This window comes from Calypte anna, chromosome 2, assembly GCF_003957555.1.
Source record: "Calypte anna isolate BGI_N300 chromosome 2, bCalAnn1_v1.p, whole genome shotgun sequence".
NCBI lineage: Eukaryota > Metazoa > Chordata > Aves > Apodiformes > Trochilidae > Calypte > Calypte anna.
Genome location: NC_044245.1, coordinates 32,398,190 through 32,421,885, shown reverse-complemented (window position 1 = coordinate 32,421,885; position 23,696 = coordinate 32,398,190). Strand labels below are relative to the sequence as shown.

Genomic DNA, 23,696 nt, shown 5'->3' with positions numbered 1-23,696 from the left:
TCACATTCCTCAAGAAGTATGTGAAAAAGTTCAATAGACTGCTACTCAAAGGCAGTGCTGATTAGTAATCACAAATGAGGTCTTTAGCTATGAAGCAGAAGATAATTTGTTGTATCAGATTGCTCCAGAACCTTTCAGGAAACAGACAGTGCTTTGCTAGTCAAGAAAAGTCAAATTCAGTACCCAGAGAAGGTGATTTTTTTTTTTTTTTCATTTCTCAGTTTCTGGTAGATGTGGTTGTTAGCAACTCAATGGAAGATGAATTTTCAAAATGAGCAAGTGGATGACAGAGCTTTACAAACCCTGATGTAGCTGATGTTCTCTGTGTTCAACATTAACTTCTAGAGAGTTGTCTCTGAGACTCTGCATGACCTAGAAAAGTGAAAATGCAGCACAGCATACTGAACTTTATCAAATAACACAAATGGGTCTATATATTGCACTAAAGGGAAGTCATTGCCTAAATATTTTTCCCAGAGGAAGAAGCCAAGAAAATGTCATTGCAAGGAACAGGAAAAATTCCACACTCGTAGCATTGTTTGTGGGAATGAACAACTTGGGTGTTATGAATGTACTATGAACTATATTGAGTATAATAGTGGCTTTATCAGGAAAAAGTGCTCCAATGAAAATTACAACAGATATATGTTTATACTCAGTTATTTCACTGCTAATAACAGTGCCTCTACTTATGACGAAAAAATTCCCCTCCAGTCCGTCTTCACTCCGACTATTGTAGCAGACTAAGCTAAAAAAATATGGGTTTCTGCCTAATTTCATGCTATAAGATGCCATCTGTGGTAATGGACTTGCCTGCATATATTAATTCTTTTTTTAAGAGAAACTAGAAGTGATTTGTTAACAGTATGTAACTTTCTTGTGTAGCTTTTTCTTTCACTTTGCTCCAGGCTTGCAAGCTACTTTGCTGTTCTTAAAATTCACACTGTAAGCCTGCAATGCTGTTCCTTACTTGGTTTATTTCAATTTTTTTCACTTTTTCCTTTTGTTGTGCCTCTTTCTTTTTGTTTTTTGCTTGTTTGTTGTTTTTTTTTTAGTTCTGCTTTAAATGTGAACCTAAAGTGTTGAATTTGGGTGATTTTTCAATTTTATTCACATCAGTCTCTCTGTTAGTGCACCTTTCTACATACCACCACCTCAAATGCACCATTTTTGTGCCTGCTAGATTCTGTAGCAGTTTACAGGTTTCTGGAAATAGGGCAGCAGCAGCATCTGGGAAGAAAGCATCAAGAAATAAGTGTTCACTGTGTGAAAGTGTGGGAACACTGCAACTGGAAGGACCACACTCTCTGATCCTGTTCATGCAGTCCTCTGAATAAGCTCTTGTTCCAGACATACAAGATGTGTATGGGAAGCTAACATGCAAAAAGAAGGGATAAACTCACAGGTTCACAGGACAAACTTGGGTGGTTTTTATGAAGATTGTGGGTGGTACAAAGGCAACCCCTGAATCTGAAACTAAGGGCTCCTGAAACAAATGCATGAACAAAACTAAGCTTTTTCTTACTTACATGTCAACTTACCTAGAAAAGAGCAGGTGTTTCTGTGGGCTTCAGGCAAGCCCCTCAGACTACTTGGAGTAACTGTCCCTGTTTGAGGAGAGAAAAACAAGGAAAAGTATGAGTTCATCTTTTAATGGGTACAGTTTTCCAGAAAACAAAGTTTCTATTTTCAATTTTGTTGGTTTGTTTCTTTACTTTATTGGACAAAGATTTGTAAATCTTCTTTCTTTATGAAGTTAAATCCTGTAAATTCTCAGTTTTATTGCTCTCTTTATTTTTTTTTTCCCTCTGGTAGGACTATTTTCAAGGCACTGATTAAATGCAGTATAGGGCATGTAGAAGTAGAAAGAGCAAAAAAAAAAGGAATATGGCTATATTTTGAAGAAGAAATGGAAAAACATAAAAGGTAACCACAGAGGGGACATCTCGGAGAGCTCATAAGGGATTTTAAAAAATAAAGAATGTGTGAATAAAAGAGGCTTCAGAGAAAGAAGCAACATTAATGAAGAAGTGGCATGGAGATTATTTGTCCATTTACCTTTGAGCAATTTGTTATCAAGTTCCTTGTTGTGGCAGAAGTGTGTAGGCCACCCAAGTCCCTTTAGCTTGTTTTAAGTGGATGTCTGCATATACTTGGGAAGACTGGTTAGTTGGCATTGAGGATATCCCTTCCAGGCAGCAGAAAATTCTTTCTGAAAACACACTGCTGGCACCAGGATATAAGAAGTGTATCCTGTTGCTGTCTTGCTTATATTTGTCAAGTGCAAATTCTGCTCAGGGATGGACATGGCTCTTTGTCTCCTGTTTGTCTGAGCAAAGGTGTGTTTCTCAGTAATTTCAACTACATCATCAACAGTGGACTCCTGGCAGTTAATGTCGTTTAATTAATACATTGTATGCACTATTTTCTAGTGATAAGGTGTTGCTGTGACCTTGTAAAGGAATTTTCTCTAAAGAAACTGAGCTGTCATCTTAATTATTGAAATAAGTGTCTGTTACATTCTTGATGCTTTTTTGTATGGGCAGGAAGACAAAAATCTGCATAGCAAATAAATCTAGGATTGTTATGGTGCCAGAGCTCAAAGGGACAGATCCAAACACCCATATATACAGCTGTAGCCAAATATTCCTGTAGCCAAAAATTCCAAATATTCCTGCATTTAGCTCCTTGGGCTGGGACATAATCAGGAGAACAATTTCTAGGTGACTAAGATGCCTCATTCTCTATGGTCCATACATTGTGAACCACTGCAGAGAATGCCTTACTGCATGGAGCCTCATCTAGTTTAATCAAATGAGATGCAGTTTCTGTCTGATTAAGTAGCTGGCTGTTGCTCTACAACAGGTTCTCCTTGGTATCTGTTTGCTTACAAATACAAACACACATCTACATGCACACATCTGCTACATGTGTCTTAATGTATGTCATAATGTATACTTATCTATCACTAGCAACAGTTCTTGATATATCAACTATACAATTTATTTGCAAAGTCCAAGCTCTGTTTACCTGTTTCAAGCAGTTGTGTGTAGCCATTTAAAAGGGATATAATAGAACTGTACACTGTGTTTTCAGTCCTGAATTTTTCTGTTTCTTCACAAAAATCCAAATTCTGTACATTTTTCTGTCTTCCTAAAAGATGACTAAATCAGAGCATAATTGAAGATGTCTGAAAATATTTTCAAAATTGAAAAGTTTAAAGGTTTGAGGAAAAAGTAGGGCTTGAGAAAGAACTTAGGAAATGTCTTGGTTAGGAATACTAGGAGTTTAAAATCCTTGTTACTGCCAAATGGATAAAATGGGTATCATTTTACTCAAGATCTGTGTGAGAGGATAAAAATTGTTTTCTTGTTTTGTAGCCTATCTGTAGCTGATGTCTTGTTCACCTGCTTTTGGGTCTGGAGAACCACCACTCTACCCTTAAATCTTTGTCCTTAACTTTGTATTTAAATACTGGTGTCTGTGGCAGTTCTGACAGAATTGCAAATAGTTTCATGAGTCTGTCCACTGTCACTTGTAGTGAATGTCACCAGCTCAGCACCTGTACAATGAATGGGGATTTGTGTGAGGAGGGAAGATTCTGCAGAAGTAAATGTACCCTGTGCTTTTCTTTTCCAGAAGGTATGTTATTACAAAAACTTATTTTGTAATAATATACATTTATATAATCAAGTATTCTGGCCAAACAGCTTCAGATAGAGTTGTACTGCAAGTTAATGCTTCTGTCTTCCAAATTTTGGGGGGAATATGCACATGCTTGTCTCTCAAGATTAAAAGTTTGGTCTCATGCAATGCTGGAGATTTAAATCTCCATGCAAACAAGAATTCCACATTTTAGAGTTCAACTGTGTACAGTCATGCAGTTAAATACATTTGACCCATCTACTGGGGTAAATCAGATTGTACACTTCCTTTTATAATCAAAATTTCACATGTTTGATCATCCTTTTGTAGTCTTTGGGTCTAAAAATTGGCCTCCCAAGGGGGTGGGGGAAGGAGGGTTAACCTGGAGAGGACTCATCTTGCTGAAAGGTCATTGGCTGTTGTGTGGCAGATGTCCTCAAACTCATGGGAAAGTGAGAAGTAGGCAGCCTTCCCTCACAAGAGGAGTTCAAGCTGCTCTCCTGCATCTTACAAGGTCCTGTAAGAGACAGATGAACTTACCCTGTGTGCAAGGTGTAGCTAAGGTGGAGAGATGCTCCCCTGCTCACAGCAGAACTGCTTTCTCTCCTCTTCTTTTTGCCCACCTGTTGTAGCTTCTTGAAGCTCAAAATGCTCTCTTTCTAAACTCTTCTTGAGCCTCACAGCTATTTTTCAGGTCATATGATATATATGGAGGCTTCTAGGAAGGAAGGGAAAAGAAAAGTAGAAGGTAGTTTCCTACAGTAAATAAAACCAGAAAATCAGACCACCTTTTTTTGATCAGAAAAACCATCTTGTACAGCTAGGCTGATGGGTTGCTTTCCTTTATTCTTTTTTCCCATCTCCTGAAGCTTTTTGTTGCAGGTGAGGAACATGCCAATGGAAAATTTCTCCTTAGAAGACATTGTGGTCAAGAGATTCCTTCTTTATTCTCCAGTAATTTTCTTAATGACAGTAAAGAAGTCATCTTCTGTATGGCATAGATGTGAGAGAAGAAATAACTGCATTGTGCTTTTGGCAGGAAAGAAAAGTAAAATGAAAAATTTAATTGAGGGCCTTCATTTCATGCCTTGAGCATAGATAACAGACAAGGAAGAGGAAAAATCTGCCCTATGTTTCCAGGTACTTTAACTCTTACTTGGTGGAGTTTGCCTCCTTTGGATGTCTGGGTTTGGATAGGATTAACTCGTGACTGTTAAGTCTAAACTACCCAGGGATAGTAATGTATGCACATCTAAAATGTGTGTAGTCATAAGTAGCTTTGCCTTAATTTAGCTAGCTTGTTAAATGGTTGATAATTTTTTGAGGAGCTGTCCTACAGCCAGAAGAAGATGTGGTTTTAGGGGGAGGAAGAAGGATTTGGCAGTGTTGTTACAAAAGGATTTTGTATTGGTGAAATGAAAAGGGAATATGTGCAGCACACACAATCTTGAGGAGGGCACTATAGGACAAGAGCATTATCTGAAAACATTGCTACCAGCTAATTAGGCTTCTTTTGAAGACTAACCTCAGTGCCTCTAATATACCTTTTCTGCTGCTTAGTTTCTGAAATTCATTAATGATGTGTTTTTGACAGCCAAGAAATTTGCTCCATAGTGCATAGCACTCTGGGATTATTCTGCTCTGTGGAGGAAATGGTTGGTCCTCTCACTGCCTTGAAGTCTTCTGCTCATACCATGCTGTGTTGGCAGGGACCCATGTCCGGAGTAATCAGAAACTATTCTGCCTCTGGAGATGGACTGACCCCCAGTGAGGGAAACAAAAATGCAATTGGCACTGTATGATGCACAAAGATCTGGCAAGTTGACAGCTGGTATTTTTTTCTGAGGTCATGAAGCCTCCAGTTATTCTTATTAGCTCTTTTTACAGTTTTGAGGTTGTCATAATGCAAGTAGCATCACTCACTAACTAGTAATGTGCACTTTAAAAATAAAAATGGCTTCTTCCTCAGTGCAGGCTTGAATGTTTGTTTTGGTATTTGCAGTTCCTTGGGACAAGAGATGAGAACTTGTTAGTCCCCTACTCCCAGATTCTTGTGGTGGGAAGAATATTTAATCAGGGTTCCCTTGAATACCTTGGACTCCTAAGCTCCAAGTACTAGAATCAGCACATTCTGAATATTAAACTAAATGTAATTCCTGAAGGTGCCAAATATTGTTTCTAGAGTGTGCTGAGCTACTTCAGGCCAGAAACAAAAATAGGTTAAGTCCTCATTCTGGTGTAGCTGGCTCCATATCTGGTTTGTTTGCTTTTTAAACATCATGGAAAAATAAGTGACCTTTCTGTGTTTTCTCAACCTGTTTTACTCGCAGCTGCCAAGGAATCTGCAAGCTTTGTCCTTGTAAACCAGAGTTGATGAATACCTCTATCTTTCAAAGCCACAAATTTCATAGGCAGATTTCTAGGAGTCTGGAGTATCCATGTGGGTGGTGTGTCATAGCCATGATTCGTGAAGTGGAATTATTTCTAATACATCAGCATTTTGGTGGTCATGCAGTGTTGCAACACCAAATACCTATGTTTGCTTGTGAATGACCAGCAAAATTCCTGCTTATGCAGTTTCACAATCTGTTCCTTACGTTGATTTCTGGTTTTGCCTCTAAATTCAGAATAAATGGTGGCAGATTACTCTTTTTGGCATTGTGGCCAATCAGATTTTGCAAAACCAAAAAGTTCATGTGGTGTTCAGAAATATGTCAGACCTGTTCCTGCTTGTGAAATGCCTAATAACCAGCCTGCCAGAAATATATTCCTTCTCAGCTTCTGTGATTTCTACCCCCTTGTTCCTGGCTAGGTTTTTATGTTGGAAACACTTCTAATAGGTGTGGTCCTGTTGGAAACACTTCTAATAGGTGTGGTCCTGTTAGTGACTTCCAGTAGTCTGAGGAGATTCCCATGGCTTGCCAGGCAGAAAATGATGGTGATGAAAAGTGTTAAAGTTGGGAGCCAAGAATTTGAGTGAGTAGAACTGAGTGAGATTATTTTAGCAGCATCTCACTTAAAGTACTGACCATTGTGTAATAACCAGCTGTGTTTGAGTTTCAGGTGTTGACATGCAGTAGACCCCAAATTGGAAATGCAGATTAGGGTTCTTGCTTGGGTTTCCAACCAAGAGTAGAGGACTATCTCAGGTAGCTAGGCAGAGGGCTCCCACCCACACAGCATACTTTCTTGGTGTCCAGGACTGACGGTGAGGGAGAGGTAGAGCTTGCATGGCCTTGCTGTGGGCTAATTGCATCAGAAAGAGTCATGCTCTTGGTTCATCTGGTGACATGGGTGTTTTTTACACGATGCAGCAGTAATGTCTGTGGGGTAAGGCAGAGCAGGCTCTGCTTTGACAAGCAAGTTGCTAGCCCAGAAACTCAAATGGTGGAGGTAGGTGATGTGATGAGCTCCTGGTTTCACTAGCAGAAGGTTGCTGCAAGCAGGATGCTGAAGTTGATGTTAGGGGATTCCCTGTCCTGCTTGGAAATCCTTCCCACCACTCTTAATGCTCACACCAGTCTGGGGTTCCTGGGAAGATGAAGCCCCCAGTGGATGGTGGCACTGGGAAAATGGGTGATGCTTCAGGGTGTCCAGAGTGAAGTTAAAAATGCACTTTGTGTCTTTAAAATTGTTTTGCTGGCTCTTAACTGGACTCAGCAGTGAAGAACCTTCTGAGTGAAGTGTTACCTTCTGCATGTAGTCCTGGCTTTTCAGGTAGTGAATATGACAAAATTTTACTCTCTGCGTGGGCTTAAATCTTGTTCTAAATAAAACAAAAAACCCAGGAGGATGGGGAGAGATTAGGCTTCAGTTTGTTAACCTATACTGGCAGCACCCTATTAGCTGATGTACCAGATGGTGACCCAAGAGGTATGTCCAAGAATGTTGTGAAACTATGGATAATGTTAGCCCTATTTACCAAGACTTTAAGTTCTCCTTAATGAGCCTTTTGTTTCCAGCAAAGGCTTAAACTTTTAGTACTGGAAAATGAATACACTGGGATTTCTTTCACTGGTGTTAAAAGCTTACTTTTAATTAATGCATTGAATCCTACTGGAAATGTCTTCAAGGATACTTGGCATAATGTTGGTTTCCCCTTGCTGCAAGCTTTTATTACTAAATAAATAGAAGCATTTAGTACAGCTGTACAGCTGTAGGCCAGTATAATCCTTCACAGGGCATTTCAAAAGCATGGTTTAAATTTTGGCTTTAGATCTGGTAGAGGGTTTGAATAAAAGGATACCTCACTTCCTGACAAAGCTTAGAGTAGTCTGAAGACCAAGTGAGTAATCTTAAATCTTCCTTGCCTTTGGTGATCATGGGAAAGGGGGAGAATAGCAAAAGGGAACTTTTTAATGCACTCATCCACTGAGTGAATTTGTTTACTATTTAAGAACAAAAACCACCAATAACCCACTTGGCTTAGATGATAACATTGACTGAAACAGTTCCATGCAGTTGTAAAGTAGTTCTTAATTATTTTCCTCACAACTAAAGAAACTGACGCTGTCTAGAAATGGATAGCATGACTTTGTGATTTAAAATAAATGTCTCATCCTAAGATAATTGATTTGCAACACATTTAGAGTAAATTAAAACATATACTGGAGATGGCTTAGACACCAGCAAAGAGCTGATTCTGCTTCTACTAATATCTTGCACAAAATCTCTCACTTAAGTTGTTAAAAAGTTCTTAAAGGTTTCCAATCTTATCCCAAATATTGTTATGGATTTATGCAACCTAATGCATGGAGCAAGGGGTCTATGGTAACACTTAAAAACATGATGAAATGGTGAAAAAAAAATTGTGATGTTGGCAGACTTGCAGAAAAAGATTGAGATTAGTGCTCAAGTTATCACTTAGGATAAAAACAAACATACCCCCTTACTAGCCCTGAAATCAGCCCTGCAAAAATACACCCTCTGCTAAGGGAGCCCTGTACTGACCCAGTGTCACTGGAAAGCAAGGGGAGGGGGATGTTCATCATGGAGAACAACTGCAGGGGCAAAACTCCATTTTTTTGTGTAGTGGGCTTTTTTGGGTTTTTTGTTTGTTTTTGTAGGTTTGTGTGTGCGTGTGTTGTCTATGGAGATTAATTTTGAAATCTCATTCCCCAAATACAATGTCCAGTCCCCATCTCTGGTGGCTTAGGGCCTACTTTTTTATCTACCACTACCAGTCTGAAGAATCCTAGTTTGATTTTTGAGTTTTCATCCTTGCCTGGCCATGCTTTGGCTGTTAGGCAAGTGCAAGATGAGGAGGAATGCTTTTCCTCCTGATGACCTATCTGGTAAGGGAAAAGCTCTCAGTGTGTGGTTTTGGGCAGTTTGTAGGATTGATGCACCAAGCTTATACCAAGGGTAGCCTATTGGGCTTTACAAATCTTTCTAAATGCAAGCAAGAGATGCAAAAAGAAGATTTGAATCTGCAAATTTTCCTGGCTGGGACTCCTCAGCTTCTAGCTCTGGTGTGGAGCGGCTCTTGTGCCATGGAGTAATAGCTGAAGGAGGGGAAGAAGCTTTACCCCAGTTGAGGTTTTGGAAACTTAAGAAATGACCACTCTGTTAACCCAGTTTGCATAAGAGTAAACTATAACATGGTATGGATGGCAGTAGAGAAGTGATCCTCCTGGGAAGAACTTCTGTTGGGCTGCAGAATGTGGCTGGAATGAGGGGGAACCATCCTGATGGAACCTGCAATGCAGGGGCTCCAGGCAAGCCCAGTTTAATAAAGCAGCCAGAGGTTACAGGATTTTGCCAGAGGTTACAGAATAGGCTAGGTCTTGGATGAGGTGGATGGGATTTAAAATAAGAAATAATTTTCTTTTTTAAAAGAAATAGTGTAGTATAGACTTGTAGGCTAGAGACAGATGGTTGGTGTTCAGGGACTTGCAGGAGGTATGGAAGGAGGTGTAACCAAACTAATGTTGGAAAAAGAGTTGGATTAGTGTTAAAATGTGAGAGGTACTGGTGTGCAGAATCAGTTGCTTAGCTTCATCCAATGAGGTAGATTAATTTACGTGTCTGTGTTAGATCACTGTTTTCAATCATGATTTAAAGGAGTAAGCAGGAAATCTGAATTAAGTTTACTTATCAAGTTTTACATCTGTACTTTCGTTACCTTTCTGAAAGCCTTAGTGTAGTCTGCAGCAGCACAGCTACCCTTTGCCACTGTAGTGAATATATCTTTCTATTTAAACAAGTATGCACTTTACCATTTGCTTTGGTTAATGTATTTTTTCAATGTTGTGTTAAAAATGATGAATGGTGCTTTTCTTATTTGTTTGATTAGTTTTTAACTTCTGAATTTCATCAGGCTACATTTGGATGGAAACTGGAATTCAATTAATGAACAAACCAGCATTTAAAATTGTTTTCCTTAGTTAAATGTACTGGGTATAGACAAAATTCCTTATCAAGCTTGTTATGGGTTTAAAGCATACTGACTTTTGTAGAAACAAAGCAAGTATTATCAGCTGTTTACGAACTGAATTGTTTCTGGTCACCATGCTCTTCAAGGATCTTTTTCTTAGAACAAAGGAATTTGGCTTTATGAATCTTGGTTTCTGGAGTTTGTCTCCTTTTTATTAATAATTTTTTAAATTCTAGTAAATTAAGTTTAGGTTCTCCATCTGAATGAACATCCTGGTGTTGTCTTAACTGTGTTCCATGGCTATGTGAGACAAACTTCTCTCCCAAAGCCACATCCCTCACATGTATGCAGGCCTCCTGTCCCACCATCCAGAAGAGTACACAGCTTGCTTTGTCCTGTTTGGACCTGTTCAGTGTTAGGGTGGACAAGTCCTGAGCCCATCCTACAAGTATACGTAGGGCAGAAGAGGTAGTCTGTGCATCACAGGTTTCTGAGGGGGTGGATGTATGGGCAATACACCTTGGAGAACTTAGGTTGTTGTTTTAAAAGATTTTTTTTTCCACATTTCTATCAGTTCCTGGGGCTAGGCTGGGCTTGAACAAACTACTTTCTTATGTGGGGAAAAATTTATTTGAATGGGGAAGGGAAGAATATTTCACAGGAGTCTCTGTGTACAGGAGACTTTACTGTTGTCAAAAATTAGTTGGTGACTTGTTCCATGACTTAATGAACTTTGCAGCTTCAGTAATAAGAGCACACTAACATCGAGATGAAATGTATTTAAATTTGTAACTATACTGTTAAGGCCCTTATCGTTATGAAGCAGAAAAGATAAACTGCAGGATGCTTTCTAGAGTCAATACAGACATTCTTCAAGATATATATACACATATATATTTTAGTTTTTAGATTTTAAGTATAGGTTTAAGCAAATTTGGCCTGTTAAGGGAGTTAACATTGAAGCTCATATTCCACACAGTAGGAAATTAGTTCCTAAATTTAGTGCTTCTAACATATGTTTAAGATGTAGGAATCTATTTCTGATATAACTCATGCTAGAAGTTCCTGGAAAGCTCCATGACTTATGTGGCATGGCATGGAGACGATTAAATTATAGCTGATTTTCTTCCATCCTAGGATCCCAGAAGCTTCTGTAAGATTGATGGGTGGTGTATTCATTGCATTATGTTTTGATGTGTTTCTTTTGGAGGATAGTCTTCCAGTAAATACAGAAAGATTTTAAAGTTATTGTGGGTAAGGAGGTGGACAGATAATAAATTGAACTTGGTGTTATGATACCCTCTTGAAAGACTTAGCTAGACTTGATTTCTGCCAGAAGAAAAAAGAAAGAGCTGTTGTTTTTTTATGTTCATGCTTTGAAACAAATCGAACTTTTTTTGAGTAGTTAAAAATCAGTGTGGGTAAGGAAATGGGCATAATTTCCCTAAATGCTGTGTAAATACTGTGTGATGTTATACTTGAAGATGAATTTAGTTATACTTATGGGCCAATGTGCTTCTGCAGACAAGAATGAGAAATGATGATGTATATATACAACTCAGTATCAACAGATTTTCCACTGTTTCTTAATGAACTCACATCATTATTACTTCAAAAATGGAAGCGTTAGATTCTCACACAAAAATAATTTTTTAAAGATCCTTAAAAAAACAGTTGGAATGTATCAACAAGTCAAAATATGGGCAGGATATGGGGCAGAGAGCTACATTAGAGTTGACTGTGCAGCTAGAAAGACACGTGTGCATCTTCTGTCTGTCTTTGCCTTTGCTGTCCATGATTTCATGTTTAAGGGTGAGACAGCCAAAAGGAATTTCAGTGGTGAATTGAATCTAGCCAGGAAAGTGGCTTGAAATTGAGCTTTGGGAGGAAGGGAAGAGGGGAAAACTCTGCTGTTGGCAGATGGGCAGCAGAGGAAAGGCAAGAAATATCTGCAAACAAAAGTGATGAAGTTTGATTTGTTTCTATGGCAGAGAAATGTGTCTGGAGGTGGATTTAGGTAGAAGCTATGTAAGTTATTGAAAACCAAGTCAAATTACATGTTTGATTTGTAGCAGTGCTGCACAAATTAGATGGAAATTTTGTGTGCATTAGCTAAAAGTTCATCTGGAAATGGGGGGCTGGAACTGGATGTGGGAGAGAACTTTGGCAGCGGACTTCTGCGGGAGCTTGGAATGTGTATAGACAATTGAAGGGTAGGGGTCAAAAAGATGAGTGAGCAAGGGGTGACTGAGCTTTCTGCACTTAGATTGAAAAGAGGGATTGTCTCTGCACCTAATGTAGTTACTATGGGTCCTTCTGACAAAACTTGAAAAAATCAAGTATCTCATGAATTTGTATCCAATTTTCCAAAGTGATGAGATCAACCAAGTGCCTATAGTAACATTTCCCAGTTACTGGAAATCTCGCTGGACTCATGATGAACACGTAAAAGGGCTTACTATAAGTATGCTCACAGGATGTTTGTAATAATAAGGGGAGAAAATGAGTAATCTTCTGGGAAGTGGTGTAACGTATATACTGAAGTGACTGGTATCCTTCATGAGAAGTATGTAGTTTCAGGGTGTAGTTTTGAGATAATTTTCAACTGCCCTGTAGGCAGGTTGAAAAGGGTGTCCCCACCTTTTTCCATGCCCTGACCTAATTGTTCTTGCTTCCTCCTCTGCTTCAGGACTGTCACTTTGTGTGGCTCTCTGGTTATTTGGGTCAGGGATCCACTGCCTGCAGTAAAAATCAGCTGGAGCTGCAGTCCTGCTGGCCACAAAGCACAGAGGGCAGTGGGGAGGATAGGTATGGAGGGCTGCAACCTGTGTCCAGGGAAAACGTGGGCCTAAACCAGTATAAACCGACTGTGAATCTTGATGCCATCCTTGTATGTGTGAAAACACTGGGGAAATTTTGCGACTGTTGCAACCACCTAAAGCTACTGGCAGAATGTGTTTCTATTCTCAGTATCCTATTTTGGGGTTTCTTCACCTGGTACATGGAGCTGTGCCTAGAATCTGTTTCCCCTGAGGTTACAATTGACTTGTGTTTACCAAATATAAAGTGGTAAAACTTGGAAATAAGTATTTTGTTCTGATTTGTTTATGGTTAATGCACTGGGACTTTGGTTCCCCTTGAAAGAGGTTACGAAAATTGAGGTTTTTTAGGATTGCAGCTGCTTTTTGTGTTGTGTATAGCATATATTTTTATTTTGTTTAAAATATACCAGAAATAGCTGCTTTGAGTTTCTGTATATAGACCTGCATCCCAACCAAAATATATATAATAGCAAAAGCAAATGAGCACTGTTGGTCTCACGTGCTCTATTCACTGATGCTTGGGTTGGTCTGCACAGTGGTCACAGAGTGACAATGAGGATGGTGGCATTGTATTCAAATACCTCTGTGGAAAAAAAGAACTTGTTGGCTTTGTCTTGCTGAGGATGAAAAAACATTTTGAAAATATGTGTGGGAAACCCATTGGAAGAAATGCCTGAAATGTGTGTGTGTGTGGCTTAAATACCTCCTGGTTCAAAAGAAGGTTTGTGTGAAATGCTTTTGAGAAGTAACCCTGATGTGAGTGGATGGATTAAAGGCACGGTGGTGTAGTGGGTACTTGCTGATGCTCCATTGGTCTGAGAGAAGCTCTTCTAAGGCTGGTAAAACAGTCACAGTTTATGGTGACATACCTAACCTTGCATTGCTATGAAGCATGGAGAGAGGTTCTCTCCATGTGAGTTATGTTGTGCTCTTCAGCTGGGACCTCTGGATGAAAGCAATAGGAAATGTCAGTGGTGCTTGATATCCAGTGGATACAATGTTGGGGTCCTCTCACTTTTAAAAATGCCAAGTCTGGCATCTAATTCTCCAGCCCACTTGAGGCTTGCTTCCAAAGTTCCAAATGTTGCATAATGTTACACAGGAGGAATTGCTGGCAGTTTTCAAGCTGGCTATCATTCCAGATCACTCCCACACAAAGGAAATTGTAGCATATATGTAACTGAGGCTTTTTGTGCCATGCTCAGCACAATCTACAACTAAAAAGACCCAAACAAAACAAAACAAAAAACAACAACAAAAAACCCCACAAAATAACAAAACCAAAAAAAACACCTAGGAAAAATTAGAGCTTGCTTGCATAGGCTGTAGCCCCTCTACTTGTAGCATCCACTCATCTCCAGAATCCTGCATGTAGAAGAACATCCAGTGACAGATAAGAATGAAAGCCTCACGAATGAAAGCAATAGCGTGGTTGTTTTTTAAAACTCTTAAAACTGCAACTGTTTTATAAAAGGTAAAAGAATCCTCCTTTGGCTCAAGCTGTTCTTTCATGTTCTGTGAATTTTGTGATTCCCAGAGAAAGCCAGACCCTTAATATTCAGGCACCACAGTGCATCATAGGATTTCCCCCTCATTTCCATGCATGCCTCTTCACTACCCATTTTCCTGTCAGTCTGATCTGTAATGTTCAAAAACATTCACTGCATATTTCCTTCTTCCCCACAGCAACAGCCCGAGTCTGAGACTGTTCATCTGTTCATCCCAGCCTTGGCAGTTGGAGCTATTATTGGCAAGCAGGGACAGCACATCAAACAACTTTCTCGTTTTGCAGGAGCATCTATTAAGGTATTATTACTCTGCCTAACTTTCTATCTATTCTACGTGACACTTTCAGCAAGTATGCACAAGCTGTGCTTTCCTGAATGTCCTCCCCCACTCCATGCTTAAAATGTGATGTGATAAATGGTACATTTGTTTATAAATCATCTTTTAATCTTCCTGGAGACAAGATAATTAGAAGCATGTTTTCAAACGTCTCCTGAGGTGTGAAATATAAGCTGCAAAGAAAACTACTTTGGTGGTCTCATTTTCTTAGAAACAGACTTAAGTCTTAATGATTCAGAGGCTCAGAGGCTTTCTTCTTGCTTGCAGAAAATTGGTGAGGTATATTACCCTTTTAAAAAACAGCAGTACAGGTGAAGTCTTATTATGCGGTGGCCAGTCTGTTCCATATGAATTGGTCTGGACTCTCAGGCTTGGATGGCTCCATGCTAAAGCTCTGGCCTTTGTCATTTGTGGACTCTGAGCTCCTGGAGCTGGTCTGTGCTCTAACATCATGTTAACCTTGCTTTACCATCATGTTAAAATCCAGTTCTTTGTGACTTGGCCACTTCAGTGTATCTAAGAACAAATTGGTTTGCAGAAGTTGACTTTAATGGAAGCTAAAGTTTTATTTTAGCCAATTTGGTGAAATCTTTAGATCTTCCTTGGCTATATTATTTGAGTTAGTACCAGTTGCAGTTGTGGGAAGTCCTTGGGTTTCTGCTACTAATGCCATTGTAACCAAAATATCTCTTCTAGATGCTTGATTATTTTTTTTAAAATAGACAGTTCTATTCTGTGCTGTAAGGATAATGTTTTGTCCTACATTAAAAAAAAAAAAAAAAAAGGGCAGTGCGTAGCTTTATGTGTTGCTAGGCAGACATTTTCCTGCACAGGTGAAGCAAACATTTTCTTCATTCTTTTGTTGCTCAGGAGATGTCCTGTTTGGGGAGTGCTATGGAGCAGGGATCTGCTGAAGGTCTGGGCAGTTTAGGGCAGGAATTGGCTATGCTAAGTTGAGCTTCATGAAGCCAGTGAGGCTGGGCAGGGCTTGGAAATTGTTCATCTCAGTGTGCAGAGGAAAATAATTGGGGAACCCTGATGAATGAGGCTTGTGTGTGGTTTACTGAATAGCAATCCATTTACTGGCCAGTCAACCCATGGGCACGCTGCCCGATTCCATCCTTCATTGAACAGTACATTGAGTAGTTGTTATACTATCCAGATGGTTTACACTAGTCTAGCACTAATCATCTAGTAATAACCTATAGGTTTTTTTAAAAAACGAATGGAATAGATGGAACTATGAGAGGTGTTGAATTTTCTTTATCAAACCTGTCTTGCAATAGGGATGTGATGTTTCACATGGATTTTCTCTTTCCCTCTCAACTCTCCTAGTTTGTATCTAGAAAGTAAGTGATTTATGGAAGGTATTGCTAGGTGGAGAGAGAAATTTGAAATAAGCTGGATCCCCAAGAACCCGTCCAAACTAGTTCTTTCGTTGGTTCCTGGAAGCCAGTTTAGTGGAAAGGGAGTTTCCTGTGTTCCTCATGGATCTGGCTAACAGTGGCCTCAGGCTTCCTCTACTGGCTGGCACCTCTCTACCCAATGCATTTTCCATGTCTGCATTAACTGAAATTCAGTTAAAAGTTTGCTAAAGTTCTGGTCTTTTGTTCCTTCAGTAGAAATAAGGAAGATATTTGCAGAAATGGAAATTAACATTAACTTAACAGATATCTACAGATCCAGAGTAGACTTGCTAAACTGAGAAGCTGCATGTATGCTTATCCATTAAAAAGACATCACTTCATCTGTAATCTGACTGACCAACAGGAGCAGCATGTTTGCTTCTGTGTGAAAGCAAATGTTAAACATGACAGCTACTAGAAACCAGTTCAAAAGTTCTGAGCTTTCTTTGACTACGTGCCCTTCACCATGACTTTTGAGCAACATATCAAATAATGAATCATTAAGGAACCTTAGCTTTTAGCTAAGAGTTGGAGTGAGTGCTGTCTGAGTAACTTCTAACTTGCCAAACTGTAGTTATCTGTACTTTGCAGAGGAGGCAAGTCTTCCTGCACAACATTCTGAAGTGGTTTGGAGTTATGCTGTAGATTGTTATACCTGAAAATGTTTTATATCCACATGCATCTTGTTTGTGTTCATGCTGAGCTTTGGAGATTTGATGAAACTCTCTAGCCACAAAGTGAGACTAAGTAAACTGCAGATGCAGAAGGGTTCTGTGTCAGGCTGTGGTGTCCATTCTGTTACTTCAGAGTGTGTGTGGCTGTCAAAAAGTTCAGGTTCTTTTCCTGTGCCAGGGGGCAATGGCTTGGTAATGCAGGCTTGGTGTGGGGTATCAGCAGACTAAATTATTCAGCAAAGGAGCCAGGCAGAAATTTCTGCTCTGTCTGCTGCTCACCCTGTACTGCAGTGCTGAGGCCTGTTTGGAACCACTGGCATCTTTTTTGTTACAAATTATGCCCAGAGTAGCCTTTCTTGTCTCTGAAGGAGCTGGGATGAGCATTACAGGTTTTGATCGTATGAAATTGTCAGCTTATGACTTGTCATATGGAAGAGTGGTTGTTTTCTGGTTAGGAATGTAAAACTATTTCCCACAGACATGAAAAATGTGCCCCTTGGATACTATTTCTATGTATATAACATCTTCTTTCAAGAGCAGACAAAATTAATACTGGAGTATCTTAGCTTGCCCCTTCAGACATTGAGATGTTGGTACATGTTGCTTTCACATCCCTTATAGATGTTTTACTCCAGCTGCTAAGAACAGAACATTCTAAGATAAAAGCAAAGCAAGAAACATCCCAGAACATTTAAGGATGTTTAAGATGTAATTAAGGCTTGATGAAAAATATTTTTCCTAAAATTTCAGTAAAGGCACTAAGAAAGCACGAGGTGACTGAGAGGCAAACTACAATGTCCATTTTACATGAATGGCAATTAACAGAGTGAGCTCTGTTCAGCCAGCTGCCTCCAAACATGCCTTGAAATTTTGCCCCTCTAAAGTACTTGTGTTCCAAAGAATGAATGGATTTAGTCTGTGCTGGTCCTTACCACAATGTCATGTCATATAAATGTACTGCTGTAAAACGAATGTGTATTTTTAGATATAGCCAATTGGAATGCAGAAATCATAGGAAAAATAAATATGCAAACCAGATAACTAGTATGTAATGTCTTCTCCATCTCAGGGTACAATATGAATAATTATATAAACTTTGGTTAGCAAAATTCTTGAGTGAAAATGATGCATGGTGACTGGTAATTTGTCTGAAATAAACTACAGCTGTTAAATATGAATAACATCCCTATGCCAACAGCTAAGATGAAATCCTGTAGTGTTTAATATATTGCCCATTCAACAGCAGCTATGTAATACTAGATGCAACAATGGAAATGTCAGTTGTGACAAACAAAAGATTCATCCAGAGTGTCAGAGGCTCGTTTGAATTATTTAATGCCACTGGAGTCTGAGAACAACACCCACTGAAATCTTACTTCTGTGGTGACATGAACTGCTAAAGACCCTACAGGCGTCTCTGTCTCAGCTCTGGTGGAGCTTAATTTTATTTGGGTTACACGAATGTCTGTAGATACAAACCTTTGGAAACTGCAAACTCATTGTTGCAGGACTGTTTTGATTCTGATTAGCAGCAACAATAGAATGGTCTTTTGCTCTCAGAGGGATGGATGCAAACTTTTGTTAATGAGCAAAAGTTGTTAGAAAGACTATTTAAGTTAGTGGACAGAGAGAAGAATCTCAGCCTATTAACCATGCTTGTAGTTTTGAAGGCTACGTTTCTTACATCACTCTTAGCCACATGAAAATGGCTTGTGGGTTTTGCCATATGTGGATGAGTAGCTATGCTTTTAATTTTTCAGAAGTAAATTTGCCTATTGTTTTAGCCAGTTTCTCCATATTTCATTAAGGTTAATTAATGCACTTTAAAGAGAACAAGCACATCACGACTGAGGTGCAATGCTGTTGCTGTAACGAGTAGTTCTTCACTCTTGAACAGAAATGTGAGACTGAAATGGGGAGGAGGTGGCTATAAACCATTCCTTGAAAAGACAGCTACCAAAAATTATGCTTATCCATTCCAGATTGCCCCTGCTGAAGGACCAGATGCCAAGCTGAGAATGGTTATCATCACTGGACCTCCAGAAGCTCAGTTCAAGGTACAATATGTTAAAACTTGTCAGTCCATAGTGGCCTTTAGACTGTAAGGGACAGCACTGAAAACAAAAAACTTGGTTCCAAGAAACATTTTATTCAGAATTTTAGAAAGGACTTGATTTTTGCTTTTCTTTTGCTGAAATATCTCTCATATGAATATGGGAATAATAAAGTACTACCAGAAGCCACATTCTGGTCACCTGAAAACTGGTAGGAATTTCTTGTAAATTAGGATCAAGTCTAGCATGAAAATATGGTCATATTACATTCCTAATTTCCCCTTTTATCTGTGAACACAATAGTTCAGTCTTTCTAGCCTGTCTTAATACACACTACACTGTTTTGTGTTTACTTGAAATAACAAAGCTGACAAGATGACTGAGTCTTTCCAGGTTACTGTTGCGTGCCAAGTGGAAAGTGCATTTTTTTAGGTAGCTCTACAGATAAACGCAAGATTTCTAATTGTATTTCCACTACAACTACGAAGACATACTCAACCTGATTATTCCATTTGTGTTCAAATTGAGCTCTGGAGTGGCCTTCTACCTGAAGTGCCAAGGGATAAATCTAGTTACCCCAAAAGGAGTTGACCACGTTAAGAGTGGTGCAGTCAGCTCTGTGCAGCACCCTCAGCTCATCACAGGTGAGGTCCAGAGCAGGTAGAAAGTCACTTGAGAGTTCATGTCCTGGCATCGTACTCTTGTCTGTTCTTGTTTTTGTCTTTGTATTTTTGCTTCAGGGCATCTTGCAAGAAGGAGGTGCACACACTTCAGGCATATCTAGAATCAGTTTCATTAATGCCTTTAGGAGTTTTGGAGAAGTATCAGGGGAGTGGTGACAGTGAACAAGATACATTTGAGATTATTGCTCAGTTACCATTATACATCTGAGAAGCTCTATGAAGGCAAAGTATAATTTAAAAGCTTTGCCTCCTTGCAGAGGTTTCTCTGTGCATGTGAGCTTGGCCACATGGCATGTTCCATACATGGGGTGCTCTTGTGATCTGGGATCAACATGAAGTCAGATTCTCGCTACCTTTTATTTCCATCAGATATCAGTGAACTTTCTCTCAAAGTGTAGCAGGCCAAAGTAGATTTGGGATATTCCGTATCCTGACTTTTCATGCAGGCAGATGCTTGTCCTCTGGTTCCCTCCCTAAGATAGACTTTAAGTCCCTCAGAGAGTCCTTTTGCCAGCTCTTCTCCCCAACCCGAGTCATGCAAGGAGGAAAGTCTTCCTTGTCTGCATCCTGTCAGTCAGTCAGTCAATTCTCTCTATGCCTGGGCTTCTGTTTGCAAAGAAAGATCAGTGTACTAGCCCAGCTGATGTCCCCGAGTATGCTGGTTTTTCAGAGGAGAGAGGTTATCCCTTGGGGCTTCCTTCAGCTCCAGTCCTTATAATCTTTTACTACTCTTTGAGCGGTGACTCTCTTGACTGAGATGGGCAGAGGCAGAGCTCAGTCCCTTCTTTATCACCACTTTTAACCCAAAGCATGCCTAACAGCCAGGGCCAAGCTTCATTAACACTGTCCTTAAGCCTTGTTTAAGAAGGGTCTTCTTTATTTTTGAGCATAGGCTACTGCTTGTTAGGCAAAAGAGTGTAATCTGAATGCACAACAACTTGAAGCGGGAATAGCTGCTGCTCAGATGAGTAACAAGCTCTTGGAGAGGCGGCGTCATCCCAGAGCCTGTGAGTTTGGCATCCTTTCCCTACTACATTGTGTTCTGCTGTCTGTGATTCATGTCCGTGGTAGCTGCAGTGGCTTCACCCCTTTCTTCCTCAGCTGCAGTAGCCTGAGGATGTTGTGGTATGCAGAGCTATTTGTTAGCAAGGCAATGGGAAGAGAATATGTCCCTGTTTACAGCTTCTGCTGCACTGCTCCCTAGAGTTTAGGCACACCCGTGACACGGGTATTCAGAGATAATCATGTTGCCTTGAATGTGAGACATGCCCAAGAGAAATGGAATCTAGTGTAGACAACACATTGCAGCCACGATTTACTGTCGAAGAGCTCCAGCCCAGTTAGGTCACTACCTTTCCTTAAAGGCTTCTTCAAGAGCTGAAAGATTTGGGATATTAGAAATGTATCTGCTATCTTTTAAATAGTCAACATCCCACCTTCCTTTACAAATCTTAATAATGCACACTTGTTTCTTATTAGTACCTCTCCCACTGATCCCCGCAGCCTGTGCAGATTGTCAAAGTGTAATGCACACTAAAAACACTGCTACTGAAATGAAAAGAGCTATGCTGGCTACTGTCTGTCTATATCAAATTTTGGAAATACTTTCAAAATCTCCAGATCAAGATGAAGGCTGGGAGTAGTATTTTATCTGCTCTTGGCAAACCTTTTTGAAGTGCTTTCCTGGAGCAGGAATCTCTAATTCTATGGCTCTTGAGGGTGCCAGAACACAGTAGTTGTACTGAGTTTTTGTATGGCTTTTTTTGTGTTTTGTCTCACTGGAAAGATGATCACTTTTCTCCTCTGTGATAGCATTCCACAATCTGCAGTATCCTACCTAGGTCCAAACCATGCTACAGATTTTTCCCCACTCTTCAGGTGAAGTCTGGTAATACTTTCAGCTCTAAGGTCACAAAATGTCTTTCATCTTACTCATTCCAGAGCAGCATGAAGTTGAGTAAGCTTTTAGGATATGAGATAGCAATAAGACTAAATAACCTTCCACTATTTAAAATAATTATCACATTGTGCTGTATTTTTTGACTTTTCATTGGAGTGGTGGCCTATAAGATGGTTAGAGTTAGTGTGTACCCAGTGTGATGGGGCTGGTGAGTGTGATTTAAAAGTGATAAAAATCTGAACTGAGAAGGCTTTGTGATCCTAGGTCTTTACAGCATTTCTCTTCAGTGTCTCAATAGTAATGTCCTTTTGGTGCTTCTAGGGGATGCAGAGTAGATGATGTTACCATTTCTCAGGAATTCACTGATGAATGGCAGGGAATAAGGAAATAAATATGTTTAAAAATCAGAAAGATGCATGAATTAAATCTCAAGGGATGCTCTTCTTGCTACCTGGCACTTGTGTGTTCCCCAAAAAAGGAAACTGTGTGCTGGTTGGAGTCACACTGTTCTCATGGTGCTATTTGAATTCTAGGCAGTTCAGTTTTTCACTTAAGAAAACAGAGCAAGATGAGATTTATTTATTTATTTATTTATAACATAAAACAATATGTTTTAATGACTTGTAAAAGTAGGCTATTTGCTCTAATTGGAGTCTTTATCCCATGACTTGTTTAGGGGGGTTGTGGCTTTCTTTTTCAGTCTAGCAACTTTAAAAGAATGGATTCCTGAGCTAATTAATTGCATTCTGTGCTTCTGGGTGCAATAAAAAATGCTTCAGCCAGACAGTTCTTCTCTCCACCACTCTTTACCTCTACAGAGATGCAATAGTTTCTTTTAAAAGCAGTATTTCTACTGAAAAGCATAATAATAATGCTCTCTATTAAATTGTTCCATGATTCCCTGGATTGTTGTACAATCTTGAAAGTTGGACAATGGTACTTCCTACCTTCTGGTACAAAGACTTTTTAAAAACTGTTATTATATTTACTAGGGAAAATGCTTTGTCAGGGTAATGTATGGAGAGTTCTCCTTTCTGTGAGATTTCTTCATTTCAATAAGCACATTCTCTAACTAAAAGCATTTTTGCAGGCTCAAGGGCGAATCTATGGAAAACTTAAAGAAGAAAATTTCTTTGGACCTAAAGAAGAAGTGAAACTTGAGGCTCATATAAAAGTGCCATCCTATGCTGCTGGTAGAGTTATTGGTAAAGGAGGCAAAACAGTAAGTAGCTGAAATAAAACTTTTAGTTTCTTATTTCAGTCTGTGTATGGGTGTAAGGCTTAAACATTTAGCTAACGAAGAGGTAATCTTTTGAAGTTATGTGCTGTTTTTGAACAGATGCTTTTTTTTTTTTCAGCTGTACTTGTTAAGATTTCCTATCTTCTAGCATGGAGTCAAGAGAAGCTAAGCTCATAGAATAATTTATTTCATCTAAAAAACCTATCTAACAAAAATCTATAGCTGCAGTCATATACACAGGACTTAGTAATAGTAATGTAGTTCTTCCATTTACAAGAACACACTCAAAACCTGCTTCTGTGAACCTTAGCTTATGCCAGTTATTGCAAAAAGATTTCATTTACTTAATTAACATCAAATCCAATGTGTCCAAAGGTAGCATTTCTGGCCAAAACTGGGTGAATGCATAATTTCTAAATAAGTGGTAGGAAATTAAGACCTGTTCAGACCTCAGTTTTCAAAAAGAACTTCTTTTATTTTTTTCTTCAACTTGATTGATGGCATTTCCTAGACTCAGTTTCATCACTGAGACTTTTCAATCCTGAAAAGGTGCTGGCACTCCAATCCTCTCATATGGTTGTTAAGTCACAAGCTATCCAGTTTTTGCAAAGAAATGGTTCAGCCCTGCACCTCCATTCTTGAAGTGTCAGGAGGTACCGTGGCCTCTTTCTTCACTTGCAGTGGAAGAATTTAAGGACAAATATCTGACATTTTTTTTCATCTAAAAAGATTTTTAATAATGATATGCATTGCTAGTGTAAATGGGAGAAAGGCTTCTACTTAACACGGTGGAAGCTGATATTGTACTGAAAATAATTTGGACACTTCTCATTGTACTGTTTGGAGTTCTCCATCTTGTGGAAGTTTTTCAAGGTAAAAATGTATAAATACTATTTTTTTTTCTCCCTTTCATCATATATTGTATGAATTTTCTGACCTTAAACTTGTAAACTCCAATGTAAACACTGTGGCATCTATTTGCTTTTTAAAGCTGTGTATTTGACACCTTCTGTGTGATGTATTTAGTCTTTACAACACTTTTACAAAACCT

The 23,696-nt window shown here is 39.2% G+C and overlaps 1 protein-coding gene across 2 annotated transcripts in view; it reads left to right on the top strand.

Moving 5' to 3' along the window:
• IGF2BP3 (insulin like growth factor 2 mRNA binding protein 3) overlaps positions 1-23,696 on the top strand; it is a 118,654-nt gene that overhangs the window by 91,075 nt on the left and 3,883 nt on the right. For both annotated transcript variants that reach the window (XM_030444784.1, XM_008494205.2), the window contains 3 exons: positions 14,530-14,649; positions 18,751-18,825; positions 22,496-22,627. In XM_030444784.1, coding sequence (XP_030300644.1) covers positions 14,530-14,649; positions 18,751-18,825; positions 22,496-22,627 — 327 coding nt within the window. The remainder of the gene's footprint in view (positions 1-14,529; positions 14,650-18,750; positions 18,826-22,495; positions 22,628-23,696) is intronic.